This window comes from Neurospora tetrasperma, assembly GCF_000213175.1.
Source record: "Neurospora tetrasperma FGSC 2508 unplaced genomic scaffold NEUTE1scaffold_2, whole genome shotgun sequence".
Lineage (NCBI taxonomy): Eukaryota > Fungi > Ascomycota > Sordariomycetes > Sordariales > Sordariaceae > Neurospora > Neurospora tetrasperma.
Genome location: NW_009799100.1, coordinates 3,619,429 through 3,640,962, shown reverse-complemented (window position 1 = coordinate 3,640,962; position 21,534 = coordinate 3,619,429). Strand labels below are relative to the sequence as shown.

Genomic DNA, 21,534 nt, shown 5'->3' with positions numbered 1-21,534 from the left:
ACGCTCGCTCCTCCTCGGGCAAAAGAGACGATATGAGGAAGGAGATACAAACGGCGGAGCTTTGCAAGCAAGCTTCAGACCCGGATCATCCATGACGCAAGGAACAGGGCCTCAGAAAGTGACTGTTGTGTTCCCTGTGGAATATGGGGAATAGGGGTTATGATAGGCATGTAGGGGGCAATATGGTTATCCGGGTGTCGGCGTTTCGGTTGTGACGATGTGATAGAGGCATGTCCGACTGATCAACGGATTGAGGGAGTCTGGACTGTGAATGGAAGCCATCTTTGCCTTGATCTCAAAGAAGCCCGACGAGTCAGTTCTCCTGACCTGACGTATGACCGCCCCTCCCCCGCGTCTAAGAGGTACTCACGCAACAGTGACTGGAGAGGTCGGTTAGAACTGCTTTGTGATGCCTTCAAAAGGGAAAACGAGACCTGTTTACGACTAGTCTCACGATACGGCATGAGAATAGAAGCGAGGCTGTTGGTTTCTCCCCTCTCTCATCCGTTTTTCTGCTTTTACCCCTTGGCTTAACTGGTGCCGTGATGTCGTGACATACATATGTATGTCATGTCACCCACATTTTCTCTAGTGCTCCAGCGGTCCAGTGAGCTGAATCGGGGGAACTTGGCGACGCGGGATGCCCACCCGACGAAACGAGCAGCACGGTCAGCAGAACGCAGTACGATGTGATGTGGAGCTAAATTTGAGTTCTTTTTTGTTCGCGAGCGAAAATGATGAAGAGGGGAAGCTGATACGAGGAAAGCTGGGGTGAGAGTGGAAAGGGAAAGGAAATGGAAGCTTAGCTATCGCCAGGGGAAGAAGCGAACAATGCTGCTGCTGCCACTCTGCTGTCGATCTCAGTTGCATTCCCTTCCGCTCGTACCTAAGAGTGTGTGAATGGGTCTCCCCTGTCATTCGGCGCTGCCGTGTTGGAAAACCCCCTGCTTCCACTTTTTGCCCTGGCAGCCGCCTGGGAATGGCGCTGTCCGCCACCGGGGAAATGTCTGCCAAGAAAAGCCGTCAGTGTTTCATCCAACTGGAGATCCATGGGGTCGGACATCCCAAACGAGCCTTCCTGACCATCCCGTTGGTTCGCTGGAATTAGACCAAATCTTTGGTTGTAGCCGCGGAGGAGGAGACATTGGAGCGGCGCTTATTAAAGGACCCCCCTCGGCGCCATGGGAGTTCGCGCCGTCTGTGTTTCGAAACATTCTTTTTTTTCTCTGGTGCCTTGCATTTACTGTGTGGAGGAATGACGATCTAATCGAATGACAGGCATGAGGCCTCTCGATAGCTTTCCTTATGTATTGTGTCTTGCCTCTACCTATCTCCCCGACCCCTCTACCCCTCTGCCCCTCTGTCGCTCTGTCCCTCGGTATATCCGTCTCTGATTTCTTTATCTGCGAGCGAGTGACCAATGTCGAAACTGACTCTCCAAAATGGACCTGGTGTGGATCGGGGGCAAAAGCAAACACCAAGCGAAAGATGATGAGATCACCAAAACAAGCAAATCGCTTTCGGGGATGGAAACAACAAGAGGCACAGAGGCACAGAGGCTGAACTGTGCCTGCCAGCTCCGCCAAGTTCGCCAGGATTGCGAGTGAGTCTCGGGGTCCACGACATTTGTGACGCCGCAAACAGGCAGAGAGAGACAGATGCGAAGCACAGCATGAAGAGGAAATGAAGAAAATGCGAACCCAATATGCTCGGAAGCGCAGATGGGTGCGCGCGGGCGTGTGCGAGCGCGAAAGGGAGATAAAGAAAGACATTACACGTTGGTTGCTACCCTACAAGGTATAGATTGTCCAATATTCCCAATCATGCGGTTTGCTCTTTCACACAGGAGGCAATCTCTACCGCAGAGACCCTGCTTATGTGTGGATGAGGGATAAAAATCACCAACGTAGTGTACATACCTACCTACCTCCAGATATTGGCTTTCTCGTTCTTGGGTGAGGAGAAGTAAAGTAAGGTGCTCGCTTCGAAACACCTAGATCAATCTTGATCGACATCTCCCAGAAGTAAGCCTGAACGATAATTGATACCAAAGTAGGCGATAGGTGATCGACATAAGATTATCATAAAGCCACATGGGGAGCCTAGGAAGGCATGGGAGGCTAAGATGGCTTAATGTTTCATAATGAACCGGGGGTTGATCCGGTCACTGGGTAAGTAAGCAACACGAATTTATAATGTAGCCAAACATTCATCTTGGAAATTCCGAACATGGCGGATAGATGCACATGCTCCTAGACAAACGTGAAAAGAGGAGGGATTTTGACTTTAGGGTGCATATGTTTTAGTACAATTGACAAAAACAAAAAAAAGTCTCGTAAAGTGCAAGTGAGTTAAGCACCATCGAACGGGAGCTGGACCCGGATTTGTTTTGTTTTGACTCGTCTCCAATTGTTATGTGAGTCGTTTTTCGGGTCTCTGCTGTTTCTCTCATCTCTGCTGTTTTTCAGTCGTCCCCTCTCACTTTTAACACGCGCCGTTTCCGTTTGAGGAGAAACGACAGACTGGAACTCCGTCTGAGAGCTGCATCGCAGGAGTCTCGGCGTGAATGTGTGACTCACTGACTGCTTGCTGCTGAAGTGGCGCCATTGTTGATTTCCTATGTTGGTCTTGGTTCCGTGTTGGTGTTGGCTCACTCTTCAACTTTTTCCTCCCGTCCCTTGCCATTCGGATTCCACTGGGGTAAGATCAGGAACCAAATCACGCCTACCGCCGGCACAGCGCTCACCGGCCCTGCCCGCTTGCGGTAACATGCTACACGCTGTCTATGTATGTCCGTTCTCTTTGCTTGTCTGATGGTGTCAGGCACGAATTGAACGAGACAGATGTATGGGACAGGAGACGCTCGTGTTAACAGGTATTTCTTCTTGACCAACCCACAACAGCTCGCTTGCTCGTTGTTCCATGGATAACAGTAGAAGTATGTATCAGCCACATCTCGTCTCGTCTCGTCTAGTTTTTGATGTCTGAACCCCACCAAACCGGCAGCACCAAGGATTATAAGACGCGAACCGAGGACCGAGACCGGAGAAGTGAGGGACACATGTTTGTTTGATTTGAAACTGGAGATCGGGTGAGGATATCGTATTCTGAACCGGACATTCGGACGAACTGTGATGTGAGGAGTCGATTGAAGACGACTGGCATCCCGACATCTTTCCTCTCGGTTCAAGTTAACTGTCTCAAGGATGAGATGAGGTGCCATTTCCAATAACCAAACCATTATCAAGCGATAAATGCCGAGCACCACCACCTCATGCCCACGTTTTCGTGTCAAGTATGCCAATCTGTCCGTTTAGCTGTTGTTCAATGCTGGTTTCTATTGGTACATTACATATTGGTACACTTTTGATAGTTATAAGAATCATGAGAGGGTATCCTTTATATTTTGCTTTTTGGGTTTTATGCTGGGTCAACGAGGTTTACTCGGCGATCTTGGCAAGGATCCTATCGAAGAGACATTTGTCAGTAACCGGCTCTTCCTGTACGTTTGCATAGGCCGGCCGGGAATAGTTTCCCTCCCCCCTCCAATCAGGGACAGGATCTGTGGTGTGTGGTGCAACTTACTCGCTATCGCGGAAGAGGGTGTACTCCTCCTCGCCAACCTTGACAGGGGAACCGCCGTACTGTTAAAGAGCGCATTAGCATCCATATTCCTCTCTTCTTCCCTCTTTATACAAAAGCCTATGCATGCATGCGTTGCATCCGGGTGTTACGGACAGATAACTTCAATCTGTAACCGCCCGTCTGCTCTGCATCGGCATTGTATGTAGCTCATTGGTGGCCCTTTAACGTACCTGAGGGATAAGGACGCGGTCGCCAGCGTTGACGCCCATGGGGAGACGCTTGCCGTCCTTGTCGAGGGCACCGGGGCCAACAGCGAGGACCTTGGCCTCGTTGAGGTCCTTAACGGAGGACTCGGGAAGGAAGATGCCGGAGGCAGTCTTGGCCTCAGCCTTGACGCGCTGGACGAGGACGCGGTCAAGGAGGGGGATGAGGGACTTGACGGAGCGGACGGTGGTGGCCTACGGTGACGACAACAATAACGTGTTAGTCGATAATTTGGTTTCATGATGTCGTCTTGCATGTTCGGCGTCAATTGCACTTGTCGTGGTGCTTGCCGCCGAGTGTTCGGTTGTGCCGGTGCTAGCCAGAGGTTCTACAGCGCAATTGCTAAGCTTCCCGATAGCTACGCAATGCTGCCGCAGTATGTAGCTCCATCTTCCTGGCGCTTCCTTGTCCCCGGCGGCGGAGTGCGATTGGGTGTCTCGGACAGGAGGTGTGTGCTCACCATTTTGACGGGATTGAAACGGTGAACGGCAACGATGGATTCGACTGGCGAGCTTGGGCGTGAGGATGGACGAGTACGGCGGATCTGAGGAGACTGAGGGGGAAAGAGCTTCGGTATTTGGGCCGGCGGGATCGCGACTTTTGATTACCCTTGTACGAGCTTCGATACGCATCTAGAAGATGCCGCTCCATTTTTCAATGGGCCCGGACTTGCTGTTTATCCCTGCCGACGTCGGTACGTCACCGGCAATCCCGCCGAAACGGGCAGCCTGCCTGCTTCTGATTGGCTGTGCGAAGCTGGGGTAACACGCCCAGCTTGGCCGGGGAACGGTGGATCGTCCTGCGAAGCGGCTCCGTCCGTTGCTCCGGTCACCATGACAGAACACAGATAAGGTCTCCTCTACCTCTATATCTATATAAGGGGTAACCTGGATTCCCAACTTCCATCGCATTGAGAAAGGTCTGGAAAAGTTCATCACCATTAGCAACGTCACATATCTCACGGCTGGTCAGCTGTCTGTCTAGATTACACCCCTTCTCACTCGATCAATAACTGCACTTTCTAATTATAAAGCGAGCGACCTTTATACACTCAACATTGTTTAGTGCCCGTCTCCCACAATATGTCTAGCCTAGCCATACCACCTTCTATCTTTTACCAGAGAGTAGCATAATCAAAAAGATGGACGCTGTATGCCTGGAACCCGGCCCCCCTATACTGAATCTTTGCATCGACACCCAAACCCAATCGCAGCGCTGTCTTCCCAAGTCCCAAAAACGCCCAAGAAAATGACGAAAAACCGCTGCCTCGCAAGGTGACAGACACCGACTGAGAGGAAAATGGTAACAATGCCCATATACTGCACTAAGAACGTATGTTCGGTCTTTTCAATACTAAACCCAAACTATCCCCCACAACTCCCCATCAGATAACCCTTCTTGTTCCTAACCCAAATGTTGGTGGCATCCTGTACCCCTAAGAAGCCGTCCTGTATTTGAATATGTCTATTGGCGCGAAGGCTCCACTTCTAGCGTTTGGCCTTTTCATCTTTGGTGCCTGCAGGTGCTGATGGGGGTTCGAGAGTATGAACGTGATCATCCGCATGTGCCACGTTGCCGGGGCCGATCTGCCGGCAGATGACGGTGTTCGCCACCCATGGATCGTCAAGAATTTCCGTCATCTTGGCCCGTGTCTTGGGATCCAGATCGAGCATCCTGCCGATGACGTGTCTGCTTTCCCTCGGGAGAAGCCTGAGGATTCTCCAAGGACCACGGATAACCTCCTTCTTCTCTCCAGTGCTGCCAGCTTCTCCTTGTACGCTGGTTGTATGCGCCGTCGGCTTGTGATCCGAAGTCGTCTTCTTGTCATCTTGAACCTTGTCGATCTTGTCGCTGCTAGCCCTGACGCTCTGAGGGTCGTAGTCTCTGTATGGAAGATCGCTAAGCGCCGACGTGGAGGCTGAAGGTGGAAGCAACAGTTTCTTTGGGTCATGTCCGAACGAAGGCTCTGCAGCGAATAGCTTGAACGAGTTGTCGGTCAATCGTGGAACCTTCCACGGGAATCGTCGGAGTGTCATGCAGCAGTAGATGATGGCCAATGACCAGATATCAACAGCCTCGGGATCGTACTTCTTTTCGTCGTACACTTCGGGGGCAAGATATGGGTCGGATCCAACAATGCCTTTAATCAGTTAGCAACGCTTCAACCAGCATCTTCTCAGCCAAGTGTTTACTTACCTGAGGCATGGACAATTCCAGTCTCAAACGGATACCGGAAAACATGAGCACTACCAAAATCGATAATCTTCATAATACCATGCTCGCTAACCACAACGTTGTCAAGCTTCAGATCCCGATGTGCGAGGCCCATGCTGTGAAGGTATGTTACGCCACTCAAGATCTGAAGGAAGCAGCAGCTGACCTCTTCTCGAGACATCTTTCCTGTCATGACAATGGCGAACAGGTCATATGGAGCGTACTCCATCACCTCATACCACTTGCCCTTCTCCTGGACAATGTCTAGGGTTTCAATAATGTTGCCATGGTGCAAAGAAGATCCCATGCAATACTCGGCCGTAAGCTTCTTGACATATTCGCGCTCGGTTTCGTACGAGTGGCGAGGGCGGAATTCCTTAACGGCAAAGACCACACCGTCTTCGCTGCGCTTCATGAGTCTCACGGAACCTCCCGCTCCGGCACCCAACACCTTGCCAAGCTTCCCGTATTTAGAAGAGAGACCGTGATCGTCACCGAACGGAATCTGGGCAGACTTGCCTCCCGGTGTCTTGGGCGTAGACTTTACAGAAGCAGCGGGAGATGCCGGTCTCTTGTTCTTGTGAGGTCCCAGCTTGAAGAACCTCTTCAGGTCCGCCATTGAGCTATTTCTGCTGGGGATCGTAGCCTCGTCGTCGTTGTCATGGCGATCCTTCTTGGAGCGTTTGTCGCTTTTGGATACCAGACTCAAAGAGGACGAGTTCTTTTTCCTGGAGAAGATAAAGCGAGGCTCAATGCCTTTTTGCGCAGGTCGTTTGCTTGCCGAGTACGGATCGTTGGCATCGCCGGGAGGTGGTAGTTGGCGGGTGTAGAACTGTGACGCGGCCAACGCTCGGGAGGGACTGGATTCACGAGACGCAGGCTGAGATCTACTGGGAGAACTGCTGCCGCCGGATCCAACGGAAAACAACCCTCTGCGATGTTCACCGATAGTGATCTGGGGACGATCTCGGCCATCTATCGAAGTCGGCCTGGAAGAGCTCCGCAGCTGTTCGTCGGGTGTAGGCAGCTGGACATTGCGGAGAGAGGTAGGTGATGTCGGTTCGTGGGAAGAATCCTGAGGAGTGATGAGGTTGGCACTCCGCCTTTCTTGCGCCAGAGCGCTCTCGCGGCGAAGTTCTCGGTCGACGTTGTCGGTTCCAGCCGGCGTGAGAGGAGGTGTATGCATTTCGTGGCCCCTGACGTGCGGAGTAAGAAGCGGTGAGTTGCGACCTGCCGAGCTCCGTGTATGTTCGCGACTGGGAGCTCTTGATTCATCTTCGTGGGAAGGTGTCTGGAGACAGCAAAGTATTAGTCCTCGCCCAAGGGGTAAAGACGCAGACGCAAAGAATGGTGACTATGCATGCATGGATATATGGTGTGCAATCAGACAAGAGACATGGCAAAAACCAGCAAAAGCCACCGAGCTGATCTTGGTTGCACAAGCCCCCCCCCCCCCGGAAGCGACGGACCAACGTAAAAGCAAAACTTGGGAAGTGAACAAAGGAAGGAAGCAAGAAGCGTAGCCCCTCACGTGAAATTGGGATGGGCTTACCCTTGAAGCGGGAAGCGAGAATGCCTCGTACTGGAAAAGGCTTATCCTTCGCTCCTGCAGCGGACAGGCCTTCAACCTCTCGGCGATATCACGAAGCTGCTCGGGGGTGACCTCACCCGGTTCGCCGAGGGTGACGTCTGGTGCAATGGTTGGTGTCGATGTGGTGCCCTCTGGGGTGATCTCTTCGACAGTTGACTTGAAGCGGACAGCAGGCTCGGTTTTGGATGGTTCAGCGGGAGTGACTTTGGCCGATTGCGGCTCGACAGCTGTTGGAGTAGACTACAAGTCAGCGAATTGCTTCAATCCAATGCTTGCTCGTTCTAATCCCCGAGCATTGGCGTAATAGGGATCAGAGAGGAGGGGTTGCCGTTGATTTTCTTATTCATGTTGTTTTTCTAATCCTCCGTTGTTGTTTCCTTTCTCCTTACCTTGGTACTGTTCGTCCGGTTGACGCTGCTCTGACTCTTTCTCAGCGGTCGCCATCTTTTTCTCTTTTTTTTTTTTTTTTTGGTGTTTTGTTGTTTTTGTTGGGTTGCTTTGATTTCTTGGTTCGAATTTGCGCCCGTCTCCGCAAACTAATAAAACTTGTAAAATCCTGGCAGGAATCCGAATAACGTCTGGTGTCTGGCCTGCCCTGGAGAACAGAGATAAAAAAGATGGGATAAAAGACCGTGTGATGCAAGATGCAAGGGCCAGACAGGTGACAGAGCGACAGAAGATGCAAGACAAGACCAGACCGGCAAGCAGACGCAGCGGCGGAATGGGCGGAAACTATGTCAAGTGGAAGCAAGGGAAAGGCAAATGGGACGGCGGCGAAAGAAGAGTCGGGGCCAAATAGATGACGGCGATCTCAACTGTCATGGAACTTCAAAGCCTGTAGACAAGGCTCGGACTAGTCACTACTAGTACACTATGTAGGAGGTGAATAATGGGGTTTCCACTTTCCACCGTGACTTCTGATTTGACTTTGCCTGGCCTTGACGATTCCTTGTCGATGCTGTGTGCCTAGGCTTCCTTCTTGTTCACTTGGGACAGAAGCGGCCCGGGTTCGGCGAAGAAATGGAAGTGTGAAAGATGGCGCTCTGTTGCGTCGTGGTGGGGCCGAGCTACATGACAGGTACTTACAGGAAACGTTGGCTGCAGGCGGCGGGAAACACGGGTACCCTTGATGGACCACGGCAGCCAGTGCACCCGCCTGAGAGGAGAGGACCTGAGTTGAATCTGAGAGCGGGCACGCCGGCACTGAGATCGGGCCAAGCCGGCTTTCCTAGAATCATTGAATTTCAGATGGATCCGCAGTCACAGACTCCGTCCCCTCCTCACAAGGTGAGCGGTCTCGAAGTCAAACAGTTTGAACGTGGCGGCGGGCCCCCTGTCTGGGCGTCTGTGTTGCCAAAACCGCAATAGGAGTCCCGTCTTGGATCTTGCCAGTCTTTGTCATACACTACATGAGTACACATTGGAACCGGGAGCGGTCGGCAACGTGGGGTCAGGTCCCTGATCCTGTCCATCGATGTCCTCTTCCATCTTGTCCGACTTCCTTTTCCAGCTTTGAAAGATGCCGAGCGATTGCAGCGCCTCCCCCTCTAAAACGTCAATTTTACCAGCTGCATTGACGCGGGTGTACTTCCTGCCAGGACATCCATTCCATCACGTCTCTGTTTCCACCGCCCCGTGTTGTTCCTCAAACACTGGGAAGTTTACCCAATGACTCGAGTGAACACCTCAGCCGATTGTGCCTTGCGTCCTTGGCTGTCATCCTCGTTGCCCTGCGTTTCAACTGAACAGCAGAGAGTCAAGTATGAATCCCGCAGCAGCCCCGACCACCGTCAAAGCGGGTTTTTAGAGCGCCGCCGTGTCCGAAAGACCGAGGCACCGCAAAGGCATGGATGACAAGTCTAGGTGGTGTCGGTGGTCAGCTTTGTCTCCGGTGACTGTCCTGATGTCACCCAACCTTTTTTTTTCGAACTGGCAACGGATATGGTAAACGGCTTTCTGTGTCGATCTCTACCGCCGAATACCAGGTCCTTATCGCTCGGTTCGGTGTAACCCATGTCGATACCCCGCCATGCTGCGGGAGGTAATTGCCCGAATGGTTCTAGAAGCCATCGAATGTAATTGCAATCGTTGCACACGTGTACGATATTAAACAATCATCCATTTCATCTCGTTAGTATTGAAAGCATGAGATGAACACCAGGGCGACATGATACCGGGGCTTCGCCTGGGTGTTAAGAAGTGGGCTGGTGGATAAGCACTTGGGCGAAGGGGTGGTTTGTTTACATAACCCCTTTTCAGTGTATATATGTTTGTGATTTGTCTTGCAGTCAGCTTGGCCAAGAGCATCATAAGCACATCTCACCTACATTCAGGTAAGCATAATACCCGTTGTGCGGTCTGCCTTGGTGACCGCCAACCTTAAAACTTTATCCTACAGAGACAGATCCTCGTCATACGCCTGCGTGTTCCACAGACACAAGCTACGTGAGCCAAGGTTGACGAAGCTGGAGTACGTCGAGGCAATGCAAACGCAAGCCGGCAAATGCCCCTATATGCCATGCCTACCATTAGCACCCTTTTGTGGAAGCCTTTCCCAAACGAACATACTCCGTGGACCAACCAACAGCTCCAGGCACCGCTGTGCATTTTGAGATTTTGCCATACAATAATGATACAAGAAAAGATACACAGAGCCACAAGCGATGGCTATAGTCCCCATCCAATATTGGTAACAATGCCGTGGTCTATCCACCTAAAAGAAACAACCGTAACGCCTTCGTGCTCCCAAGCCCGTATAATGTCTTTCAGCGTATAGCCTCTTTCAGGGAATCACGTTGATACCAATCGACCTGGCCTGGTAGATGACCGCCCTGCAGAGGCCCTCGAGGGGCAGGCCGGATAGACGGAGCTCGGACTGCTTGATCTTGGCGATCTCGTAGACATGTTTGAGGCTGACGGTGCCGACAACCTCCTTGCCGGGGTTGCTGGCGCCCTTTCTCTTGCCGCCCTTGCCTATCGGGGCCTCGGCGGCGTTGAGCAGAAGCCATGATGTGTGGGGGGTGCGGACATCGAAGTGGAACGAGCGGTCGGGCCTGACGGTAACACGGACGGGCATAGGGGTACCGGTGTTGATATGGGCGGTTCTGGCGTTGAACTCCTATACAGATTTGAGCGCATGTCAGCTTGTGTTGTGGATATTATATGTGTGGACGCATGCAAACCGACCTTGCAAAAGTCCATGGACTTGATACCCTTGGAACCAAGGGCCGGACCGACCGGGGGACTCGGGCTGGCCTGACCGGCGCCGACAATGAGCTTCACCACCTGCTCAACAGCACCAGCACCACCTTTTGCGGCCTTGGACATTCTGGCGACTCGACTGCAGAGACCCTCGAGGGAAGTTAAGTTGGGAGGAGGACGGAACGGTAATTCGGCGCGTCTGCAGTCGCGTGTTACACTTTCGAGGTCGGTCGGGTATCCTCGTTCGCGACGGCGGCAGCAACGGCGGCGGCGACGGCGCGCGCGGCACCTCAAGCTGGGCCCAAAAAAAATCGGGCGCCGGGCCGGCAACCGTTGCGGCCAGGGTCACGTCAGCCACTCCTGCTGAGCCTCAGCCACACACTACTTAAGAGTGCTACAGTCAGTAGTCCCTTATCGCCGCTTATCAGTGCCGCTAGTGGCTTAGTACAGTATGCAGAAGCTGGATGCCGTCCGTCCCTGACTGGACCCCGCCCGTCAACTGAAAGTCCTCGCTCGTCCCGCCCCAATTGCTCTCCCACCGGGCGTGACTTGGATTGATCATTCCCGTCGTTGCCTGCCGCCTGCCCTGCCGCAAAGGTGCGTTCGAGCTGCTGTAAGTCTGCAAGGGAACATGGCATTGCGAAACCTGAACCCTCCAAGTGATTGCAGACCCGCTGTAGGAATCTGAAAGGGTCCAGTCGATCGTCAAGTCCTCAGGTGATGCGTGTGGAGAGTTGGGCGGAACAGTGACGTGCACCTTCAAGAGCCAGTGAGTCTTCTTTGCCGCTCGACTGCCACGCATCGAGGGCCACGGCTAGAGGCAGTCGGCCGCGGGGAAGCCCAAAGGTACGTACTTGTAGGAGATTTGGGACAGACTGGGTTGCCCCTTCTGTTTTCCATTGGCCTTTATCTGAGCGCGGCGCCATCTCAGCTCTGCCCCATCTTTCTCGACGGCGGTGAATGACTTTAATCTTGAACATCAAACTACCTGGAAAATTCTCACAACTAGACTCATTTTTGCCTTGTTGTCTTAGCTTTTTGCTTCTCTAATCTATACTCTTCCCATTTCGCCCTATACCCCCCCAGACTTTCATCATGTTCAAGTGGGCGCAAGCGGCGTGAGTACTCCAAGCACCCCAAACCATCCATGATGCCGCCCACCCCCCACCACCCGCTGGACGCAAACCTCTAACGACTCGCTTGTAGGTTGGCCAATGTCGCCGGCACCAAGGAGCCTATCTACGGCCCCGAGGCTATCAGGTCTGTCGCCGAGGAGGCCAAGACGACTCCCTATACCGAAACCGCCAAGGATGACCTGAAATGGCAGGCCATGGAGTCCACTTGCGTCGAGACGCAGTGCTTCTACTTCATGACGGACAGCGGCCAGCTCGCCTTTGCCCAGGTCATCTACTCCAACGTTGCGTAAGATTCCCCATCGCACGATTCGCCGTCCATGTGGCGCGCTCGCATACGTGGGCCTCGTACTGACCTGATGACACAACAGTGGCATCCGCACGACTTGCCAGTTCAACTGCAAGGTCTTCTCCCTGGATGGATCCAAGCCCCACCTCTGGTGCTCTACGCCCCTCAACAACCACGAGTTCAGCGAGGACAAGACCAGCTTCTACGCCACCGACTGCGCCGTCGAGCTTTCGGAAGATGGAAACTCGTACACTATCAAGTCGTTGAACGATGAAAGGTCGATTGTCAACGTGACCATCAAGAGGACAGCGCCTGGCTTCAAGATTGGTACATCCGGCACAACACTGTTTGGCACCGACCTTGCCAACCCTTGGGGTTCCATGCGCCACGTTTTCTGGCCCAGGTGTGTCGCCGAGGGCACGATTGCCACTCCGGATGGTCCCGTCGACTGCAAGGGACGCGCCATGTTCGTCCACGCTCTGCAGGGCATGAAGCCTCACCACGCCGCGGCCAAGTGGAACTTTTGCAACTTCCAAGGCCCCAACTACTCTGCGGTCCTGATGCAGTACACGACTCCCCCTTCTTACGGATCGACGGTTGTGAACGTCGGCGGTATCGTCAAGGACAATGAGATCATTTTCGCCGGCGCCGAGGGTGCGGTCACGCATGTTGCGATCAAGGGCGACACGGAGAACGACTGGCCCGAGCCAACTGCTATCAAGTTTGAGTGGAAGGGTACTACCAAGGACGGCAAGCAGGCCGATGCTGTTCTAGAGGGCGAGCTCGAGGATAAGCTCGACAGGATAGACGTCATGGCTGAGGTGCCAGGATTTGTCAAGCAGATCGTCGCGGGTGCTGTTGGCACAAAGCCGTACATTTACCAGGTATTTTGTTCTGCTTATCGCTCATTATTTGGACTGTTGAACTGACATGAATACAATCTAGTACGCGCCACAAAAGAAGAAGCTCACTCTCAAGCTCAAGCTTGGGGAGGAAGAAATCTCGGAGGAGGGCTACCTGTTCAGCGAGGCTACCTTCATTTCCGCCTAAATCTAAGATGTGGATGAGGAAGTAATGACGGTTTTTTCTGGGTAACACGCTATATCAATGAGGGCTGGTATCATGGTTTGGAGTCGTTGAGAGATGCCGATAGAGGTGCTTGGTCACTCGTTGGACGGTTTGTCTCCTGCATACTGTTTATAAGGACTCGATAATTTGCTCCATCTCGGTCCGGACAAGGAGCCCGCTTTGCATAGTGGATCTGATATAACATAACAAGGCTTCCTGGAGAGCCCACTAATTTAATAGACTTGGATTGCTTCCTGTGCTGGTCGTGTTGTCCGCTGTGACTGTGTGATACATGGCAGTTTGACTTGAGCATCCTCTTGCCCTTCCTGTCTGTTAGTGCACTTCTTTGCGCCGGTGCACGGATCCCTATTTGGATATGATCGATAGCTTAAGCTCACCCTACGCTGTTTGAACTCACCCCTCTGCCTAGCAACCGACCAACCTCAAACTTTCAAACAACTTTCAGCCCCACCTTAGGCGCATTCGCTTACACCAACTTCCACTTGACTGCACGCCTCCGTCTCGGTTGCATTTGGCCTTGCAGGGAGTGCTCTTTGAGCTTTCATCATTTCTTTTGTTGTTTACTCTTAACACACAACGCGGCTTAAATTTCAACACTCGATATTATGCCGCCGACTATACCCTCTCGCGGCGGTCCTTCGGGACTGAAGCACCGCCACTCAGTGGGCGGTAAGTCCGTCTTGAGCGGCGCGAGTGGGAAGGGCAAGGGCCAGGGCGGCGTGGGCATCAAGCGCCACAGGTACGTCGACTTCAGTTGAACGCGGTCATGCGCCCGAGAGCACCTACCTCAGCGCCTAGCACCAGCGTCTTGACAAGTTCGAGGAAGCATTCATGTGGACGACGATACACGATACACCGTCACCAGGCAAAAAATAAAAGAAAGAAAGGAAGACAGAACGAAAATGAAACACATTTACCCAAATATACAATATGCACTCGCTAACGGATTTCACATTTGGGAAACAGAAAAATCATCAAAGATACTATTCGCGGTATCAGTGAGTTTCCACAGCCTACAACCACCTACGATTGAGCACATCAACCATCAGCGCGTTGTGTTACATGTGGGACAACTCTGTCGCTAGACACGATGCCGCTTCCATTACCATCCTCATCTATCTTCGGATGAGAGTGAAAGTGGAGCGCGCTTCTTCGAACCCCTTCAGCTCATTATCCTCAATCGATAAACAACGGTTTACTGATGCATCCATGCTCTGTGTGCTTCAGCCAAGCCTGCTATTCGGTACGTACTGTGCGAGACTGGATTTACGTTGTCTCTTGTTCTGTTTTGATCCTTTGAATGTCTTTCGTTGGGATCTACCGATTCTCTGCTTCATCCTTTTGTCAAATCCGTGTCAGGTTCTCTTTTGGTCGTCAAATGCTATCGATGCATCTCAGTGGGCCGTTGCTGCCATGGATTTGTCTACCCTGCACTTTGGTATTGGCATTTTACGTTGTATTCCATTTTACACATCGTGCCTCTTCATGGGTCAGAAAGTCTTCATACCTGCATCAGGTTACTCTTGATGTGATACCTCCACCGCTGCTATTTTGGGATGCATTCATCAACCTATCTTTACATGCTCCTGACAAGCTTTGTCTTGAAACTTGAAGGCCTATTTACATACTAGCCCACCTTCCCTTCAGCATCATCAGTTATTTCCCTTTCATAAAGCTGTCCAAACATTTTCGGAAGAAGCGTATGTAACTAACATATTTGCAGACGTTTAGCCCGTCGTGGCGGTGTCAAGCGTATCTCTGCCGGCATCTACGATGAAATCAGGGCAGCACTGAAGGAAAGACTTCAGATGGTATGCCTCCCAACGCCTCCATCTCTTCCTCTCAGCTACCAGAATTACACTACTAACTTAGACCTATAACAGATCCTGCGCGACTGTGTCACGTACACAGAGCACAGGCACGCGAAGACGGTCACCGTAACGGACGTAAGTAGCATCAGCACCCTCGAGGGCCACAGGACATGGCAAGTATCAGCGGAAGCAACGGTAAGCTAATAGGAGAAAAGGTGATTTTCGCCCTTCGTCGCATTGGCAAACCCATCTACGGCTTTGACCCCGAGACGTGGGAGCCTCCTGCGCGCGGCGCCCACCGTCGCGCCCTCGCCCAGGGTGGTGAACAAGGCCGCAGCGGTAATCGTAGCGGCAATAACGACGATTCGGACTAGAGTACTTCGAAGTCAATCTACGACAACTATCTGGCCCAAAATGATCCCAGGTTATGGCGAATATGTCAGCAAAGGCGGCGGCTACGGCAGATGCGACGATGTCGAGGTTTTCGAGTTCAAAACATGCGCCTTTGGCCGCACCAGCCCCTGCTGTGGTGCCTGAGCTTGCAAGAGGATTTACACCAATCAACATCAGCCATCACATGCCACCCGATCGACAGTATAGAGCATAAATTCGCACTACCTCACGATCTCTCGGCTGTCCCAGGCGGTCACTACTCGTCAGTCACATATGTCACCCCCTACACATACAAAAAGTAAGGAATGGTGTATTCGCGATGATACCCCAGTTGCTTTGGTTAAACCCGTGTTCAGAAATGTCTCGAATTGGGGAAAAGACGGAAGGGGCTTTCTTATGACAAATTTTGCGTGTGTTTTGCTCTTTTGTGAACGGATGGATTCTTCATGTCATGATGAGGCGTTTGTGGGTCTGGCACTTGTCCATGACTTATAGGGCATTCACGAATGAACTGGGATAGAAGGTATGCATCGTTGTTTTTTTAGGATTGGTGATGGGGCTGTGACGATCAGGTTTCCAAGTATATAAGGGTTGTATGGACAAAGGTCGATTGGTAAAGTCAATTGCTTGTCATAGTTGGGCTGGATGATTGTTAAATAGGTTATCTGATGTCTGATGGAGGTTTGGTCTATGTCTTACTGTTGCAGCGATTCCTTCGAATGGAGATACCCTTCGTTTGTGAGAACGTCCAGCTTGTTGTGCTTGTTAGGGTAGTCTCCGCAGAGGTGCATAGTTTCTTGAGGAGGTATCTACTGCATAGTAAGTTACGTGAGTATCATGAAGCTCGGTGCCAAGTGATTATCAACAGTTTCATTCTGTTTGTCGTTGCAGTGCCCTGGCTCTAGGCGGATACCGCCGGTTAAACGTCCCCTAAAGTTCGGTGAGCGCCAGACCACCTTCCCAATTCAGACGTCACCTTTTTAGCTTCCCGGCCCAATAGCTTCTTGCGAATTCTTCTTTTTCCTTTCTTCTACCGAAGTCATACAAAGTAACTTCGAAACATTTTACTTACCTTTGAACCTTTACCGTGAAGTTGACCTTCATCCCCCAATTTCTCAAATTTGTACTTTTTGCGCCGGGAAAGTCACCTCACCGCCGACGCTTCCCCGCATAGCAAACAGGACCCCTCAACACCAAGCTTGGCATCACCATCAAATCACCGAACCACCACCATCTCTATCACAAATTACCACAACTCAAGCTCAACTTAACGGCACGAGAAAGAAGTGCACAGCCGACAAAATGACTACCTCTACCTCCACCCCCAGAATCACAGTCCTAGGCTCCCTAAACATAGACCTGGTAGCCTACGTCTCCCACCACCCGCTGCCAGGAGAAACCATGACCGCCAACTCCGTCGCCGTCTCCCCCGGCGGAAAGGGAGCCAACCAAGCCGTCGCCTGCGCCAAGTTATCCCGCTCCCACACTTCCTCTTCTTCTTCGTCCTCCGAAGAAACCGCTCACATCACCATGCTCGGCACAGTCGGCGCCGACTCTTATGGGTCCCTGCTCAAGGAAAACCTTGCCAAACACGGCGTCGACGTCTCGGGCGTGCGCGTTCTGGATTCTCCCGGGGCCAAGACGGGCATGGCCATGATTGTGGTGGACGAGCCGACGGGCCAGAACCGCATCATCTTGAGTCCCGAGGCGAACCATTTCCTCCAGCCCGAGCACGTTTCCGAGGTTGCACACCTCAGTAGCAGCAGTGGTGCTGGTGGTGCGCCCCAGGAAAAGCCAGATTTGCTCATCATGCAGCTCGAGATCCCCGTGCCTACGGTGCTGCAGGCGCTCAAGACGGCCAAGCAGAATGGGGTGCAGGTCCTGCTGAACCCGGCGCCGGCGGTCCCCTTGCCGGATGAGGCGTTTGACGGGCTGGCGCACTTGGTGGTAAATGAGACGGAGGCGGCTATTCTTAGCGGGTTGGAGGAGTCGGTGCTCGACACGGAGGAAGGGCTGGAGAAAGTGGGCAAGGTGTTTTTGGAAAAGGGGGTTGAGACGGTGATTGTCACTTTGGGTGGGCGGGGAGTTTTCTTCATGACTGGTGGTGAGGGGGGAAGAAAAAAGGGATTGATCAAGGCGGAGAAGGCCAAGGTGGTGGATACCACAGCGGCGGGTGATACGTTTGTCGGAATGTATGCGCTGGAGGTGGTGATTGCTGCCAAAAAGGGGGAACAGTTTGATATCGAGGGCGCGGTAAGGAAGGCGAATAAGGCGGCGGCGAAGACAGTGGAGAGGCCAGGGGCGCAGGATTCGATTCCTTGGAGGGATGAGTTGTTGTAGATGTGAGATGCGCGCGGGGAGGGGGGAAGGAAATGGGATGGTTATGGGGGGGTGCTGATGGGGAGGCATGAAGCATTGGTATGGAGTTATGTGTAGACAAAGTGAGGAACCAAATGAATTGCATAAACATCAACAACGCATGGTGTGAGGGTTGTAGCACTCATGTTTTATTATTATCTAGAACGAGGGTATCTTTTTCTCCTATCCAATTGTGACATCAGTCACCATCGAGTTGTGCTGCCGCGAGCACCTTGGCTCATCCATGTCCGTGTACAAAATCTAAGTGGTATCTCGAAAGAAGAAAGGTTTGAAAGACCGGAAAATTTTGAGCGCAAAGCGAAAACAGAAAACATGCGAGAAAGAACAAACAACCACCCCGGTGAACGCCTGTAGGAAGGTATTATCGTAATGAAAGAAAAACTGCTTCCAACCCATTAGAGCGAGTGGACATATCCCCCTGAATTACCCTTGCTGGTCGGTACCATATCCATGATGGTTCGTCCAACCACGACAACGAGCAACTCAATAACCGACCTCCACGAAATCCCTCTCGAAGTAGACAAAACATCCATCCCCGCCTAACATCCTCTCCAATCTGGATCCAATTACCGCTTGTACTCAGCAACAACACCCTCCAAACACTTCGCGGCCCTCCTCTCCCCCTTTCTAAACCCACCACAAAACCACTCGGGCAACACCTCGCCACAGTTAGCATTTGCATGCTCGGCCGCGAACCCGACCTCTGCCTCCTTTCCGCATTTCTCTCTCGTCAGCCTAACCGCTTCAACCAACATGTCCTTGCCCACGCCCCTGCCTCTGTATCTGAGCTTAGTCGTCCACGCGCGGATTACGCCCCTCCCGCCCTTGAGGGACTTGGTCTTTGCGGAGAAGGAGTTGTGGCGGGAGTGGGATTTCCGCTGTCTGTTTGCGGTGGGTGAGGAGGAGCGAGAGGAAGTGGGTGGTTCGAGACGGAGGACGAGGGCGCCGATGAGCTCGGTGCCATAATAGGTGCCGAGGACAATGTCTTCTTCTTCCGTGGCTGGGCTGTTGCCGTCCGCCGACGGATTGAGCAACCAATCCCAAGATAGGGATTCAGCTAGCTTGATGTAACCTGAAGTAAAGTACCTGATGGTCATCAGGTAGGTCATGACTACTCCAGAGAGAAGCATGGCTGTGGTGCCCCAGTCTTGATGTTGGGGGGAGGCGCGGGCAATGCCGAATTGGTAGACCAGAGCCAGGGCGGCGGAAAGCGCGGAAAGACAGGCAGGGTGAGTGATGAGGTGGTAAGAGGCTTGTTGACGCTGTTGGGCGATGGAGTCGGCCACGAGTTTCAGGGCGTCGGTCTTGGCGGGGCGAGTGGTGAGGATGTCGAGGGTGAGAGGGGGGATGTCGTCGAGGTTTTCGGCACCGCTGGCGGCGACCGTTGGTGGTGTTGATGTCATGGTGGTTGACTTGGATCTTGATTTGGAGGATTTGGTGGTTGAAGATGAGGATGAGGAGGAAGATGGTGAGCGGGATAGCGGCGGTAGTGGTGGAGGAACGTAGGGCTCTAGGTAGGGAGTGGAGGGGTTGGAGGAGAGCCCGGAGTGAGGGAGAACGAGGTTGGCGCGGAGGAAGGTGAAGAAAGCTGGTGATTGGCAATGTTAGAATCGATGATAACAAACTTGGTATATATTTAGCTGAGAAGAATTCGAAGAGATGTCGAGAGATCCAAGTGATGGTACATGACGGTTCCAAAGGAGGCAATCAGCGGAGCGACAGTGGACGATTATGAGAGGTCAAGCTTTGGGCCACGTGGGAATCCAAGAATAAGATGCAAGTTCAATTGACGCTTTGGGAACAGGTCCATGATTGTTGACTTTGGATATCGACGTGTTGAAATCGGGAAGTGAAGCACGTGTCTCGTTGACGGGCTGAGTCGCACTCTCGTGGTGTCTTGGCCGATGAACGGACCGGGGTATCGGGCCCCGCCGCCCCCGGAATTGTCCCCTGTTGAACGGACCTCAGGCCGGACCCCCGAATCCAAGCCAAGAAATCCAGGCCCAAGCAGAAAATTTTCGGCGCCAAGAAGAACAAAACCCGACACAAGCGAAAGGGGCATTTCGAACTCCGGCCTAATGGAAGATGCTCGTGATGCTGCGGAAAGAGAGAAAACGAAGAAATGGTTGCTTACCAGCACTGGTCTTGAGTCCGGGTACGGCATTGATCCTGTCAACCATCCGCGGGTGGCATTTGCTCAAATCGAGCTCCGTGATGCTGGATGACATGTGGTTGGAGCCGTCCATGTTATTGGAGCGCTGTCGAGGCGTATTGATGCTGCTGGGATGCGACTGCGGAGGCAATCTGAGCGGAGGCCGGCAGTGAAGCGAGCTAGAGGCCGTGTTCCTATAGCGTTGGCAATTCAGGGTATGTATTAGCAGCCGTCAGGGCCTTTGTTGTGGGTGTCCACATTCAATGTCTTTCGCCGTCCCTGGGTCGACAAGTATAATCAAGCAAAAATGTGCCAAAACATGGGAGAGGACGAAGGACAAAGTTTAGACCCGAAGGCAAGACAGATATCGGGCAGTGAAATGTGTGTCGGGCTTTGTCTCAGGGATCCCTTAACCATAAAACTCACCTGGACATTCTGGAGATGGTGTGGGTTTTGTGCGGGTGGATCCTTTGAGGAGAAATTTGAATGGAGTCCATCCGTCTTGGGGTCATGAATGGAGTTTCCCGAGGGCTGGGCTGGTCTTTTTTTTGTTTTTTTTGTTAAAACTTCTGAAGCAGATGCAGGCTGGATGACGACAGCAAGTGTCTTATGTACGTATGTATGTATGTATGTATGTTATATCAATCCCGCGATAGCCCGCAGCGACGCGCTAGACATGTTCTACATGACATATATAGGCCGATCCGTTGACGCTTGACGGCCATCACCTCATGTATAAGTGACCCGTGACGGGATCTCCACAAGGCAAGGAGGTGGTGTACGCAGAAATCTTTGAGCTCCCTGCGACTGACAGGCTATCAGGCCTTCTTGAGGATGGCTGCAGTGTCTGGAACGTGCAGAGCTTGTTTATCGTTGCATGTCCCGACAAAGATTCCAGAGTTTTGGTCAGTGGTTGGGAACCAACAAACGACGGAAGCGATCGATGTCACCCGTCTGGCCGTCTCTCTGCTCTCCCACGAAACTGCATCTGCATGGCTTCCATGTTCGATGGCGCGATAAGACGGAGACACACCGGCCAATGGTTTCGATGTAAAACAACCTCTCTTCGTCTCTCCTGCAAGTCAGTCAGTCTGCCAAGCGCATGCTCAAAATGTCTGGGTCGTGTGCCGTCAAGTTTGCCGAACTGGCGGCAAAATCGAATAAACGAAGCCGAGTGAGAAACTTAGAACTGGTTGGTGTGAGACAATGTGGGGGGTCCAGTGTGACAGTTCCAAACTTGGATTGGTATGGATGGGCAGCGAGGTTTGGCTGATGCTATGGTAGCATGTTTCGCCTTCTGTTGCTCGTCTCGTTGGCTGCTCTCAGTGGTCTGAGAGTCTGTTTCGAAACCCGAGGGAAAAGGGAGCAGATCATGATGAACGGCACATCGGGACATGGACAGACGATCAGGATTACGACGCTCGATCAGTTAG

At 52.4% G+C, this 21,534-nt stretch overlaps 7 protein-coding genes across 7 annotated transcripts; 3 read left to right on the top strand and 4 right to left on the bottom strand.

Moving 5' to 3' along the window:
* Positions 1–3,290: 3,290 nt before the first annotated feature.
* On the bottom strand, positions 3,291–4,398 carry NEUTE1DRAFT_94422 (uncharacterized protein; the record flags this gene model as incomplete). Its single annotated transcript, XM_009851399.1, has 4 exons — positions 3,291–3,465; positions 3,586–3,644; positions 3,816–4,043; positions 4,310–4,398. 4 exons carry the CDS (start codon positions 4,310–4,312, stop codon positions 3,441–3,443), a joined length of 315 nt encoding a protein of 104 aa, XP_009849701.1.
* A 473-nt stretch (positions 4,399–4,871) lies between these two features.
* Positions 4,872–8,098, bottom strand: NEUTE1DRAFT_121271 (uncharacterized protein; the record flags this gene model as incomplete). The annotated part of the gene is made up of 4 exons (XM_009851398.1): positions 4,872–5,989; positions 6,046–7,354; positions 7,616–7,881; positions 8,044–8,098. 4 exons carry the CDS (start codon positions 8,096–8,098, stop codon positions 5,337–5,339), a joined length of 2,283 nt encoding a protein of 760 aa, XP_009849700.1.
* A 2,132-nt stretch (positions 8,099–10,230) lies between these two features.
* Positions 10,231–10,981, bottom strand: NEUTE1DRAFT_145479 (uncharacterized protein; the record flags this gene model as incomplete). The annotated part of the gene is made up of 2 exons (XM_009851397.1): positions 10,231–10,772; positions 10,841–10,981. 2 exons carry the CDS (start codon positions 10,979–10,981, stop codon positions 10,437–10,439), a joined length of 477 nt encoding a protein of 158 aa, XP_009849699.1.
* Positions 10,982–11,901: 920 nt separating this feature from the next.
* NEUTE1DRAFT_116524 (survival factor 1) lies at positions 11,902–13,604 on the top strand (the record flags this gene model as incomplete). The annotated part of the gene is made up of 4 exons (XM_009851396.1): positions 11,902–12,037; positions 12,062–12,277; positions 12,360–13,161; positions 13,223–13,604. The coding sequence occupies 4 exons, from the start codon at positions 12,003–12,005 to the stop codon at positions 13,325–13,327; spliced, it is 1,158 nt and encodes a 385-aa protein (XP_009849698.1).
* Positions 13,605–13,971: 367 nt separating this feature from the next.
* On the top strand, positions 13,972–15,551 carry NEUTE1DRAFT_39436 (uncharacterized protein; the record flags this gene model as incomplete). The annotated part of the gene is made up of 6 exons (XM_009850490.1): positions 13,972–14,105; positions 14,333–14,364; positions 14,533–14,609; positions 14,981–15,066; positions 15,278–15,312; positions 15,385–15,551. The coding sequence occupies 6 exons, from the start codon at positions 13,972–13,974 to the stop codon at positions 15,549–15,551; spliced, it is 531 nt and encodes a 176-aa protein (XP_009848792.1).
* A 1,321-nt stretch (positions 15,552–16,872) lies between these two features.
* On the top strand, positions 16,873–18,043 carry NEUTE1DRAFT_60919 (uncharacterized protein; the record flags this gene model as incomplete). The annotated part of the gene is made up of 1 exon (XM_009851395.1): positions 16,873–18,043. The coding sequence occupies one exon, from the start codon at positions 16,873–16,875 to the stop codon at positions 17,908–17,910; it is 1,038 nt and encodes a 345-aa protein (XP_009849697.1).
* Positions 18,044–18,495: 452 nt separating this feature from the next.
* On the bottom strand, positions 18,496–20,535 carry NEUTE1DRAFT_121266 (uncharacterized protein; the record flags this gene model as incomplete). Its single annotated transcript, XM_009851394.1, has 3 exons — positions 18,496–19,537; positions 20,084–20,295; positions 20,528–20,535. 3 exons carry the CDS (start codon positions 20,533–20,535, stop codon positions 18,516–18,518), a joined length of 1,242 nt encoding a protein of 413 aa, XP_009849696.1.
* Positions 20,536–21,534: the final 999 nt, after the last annotated feature.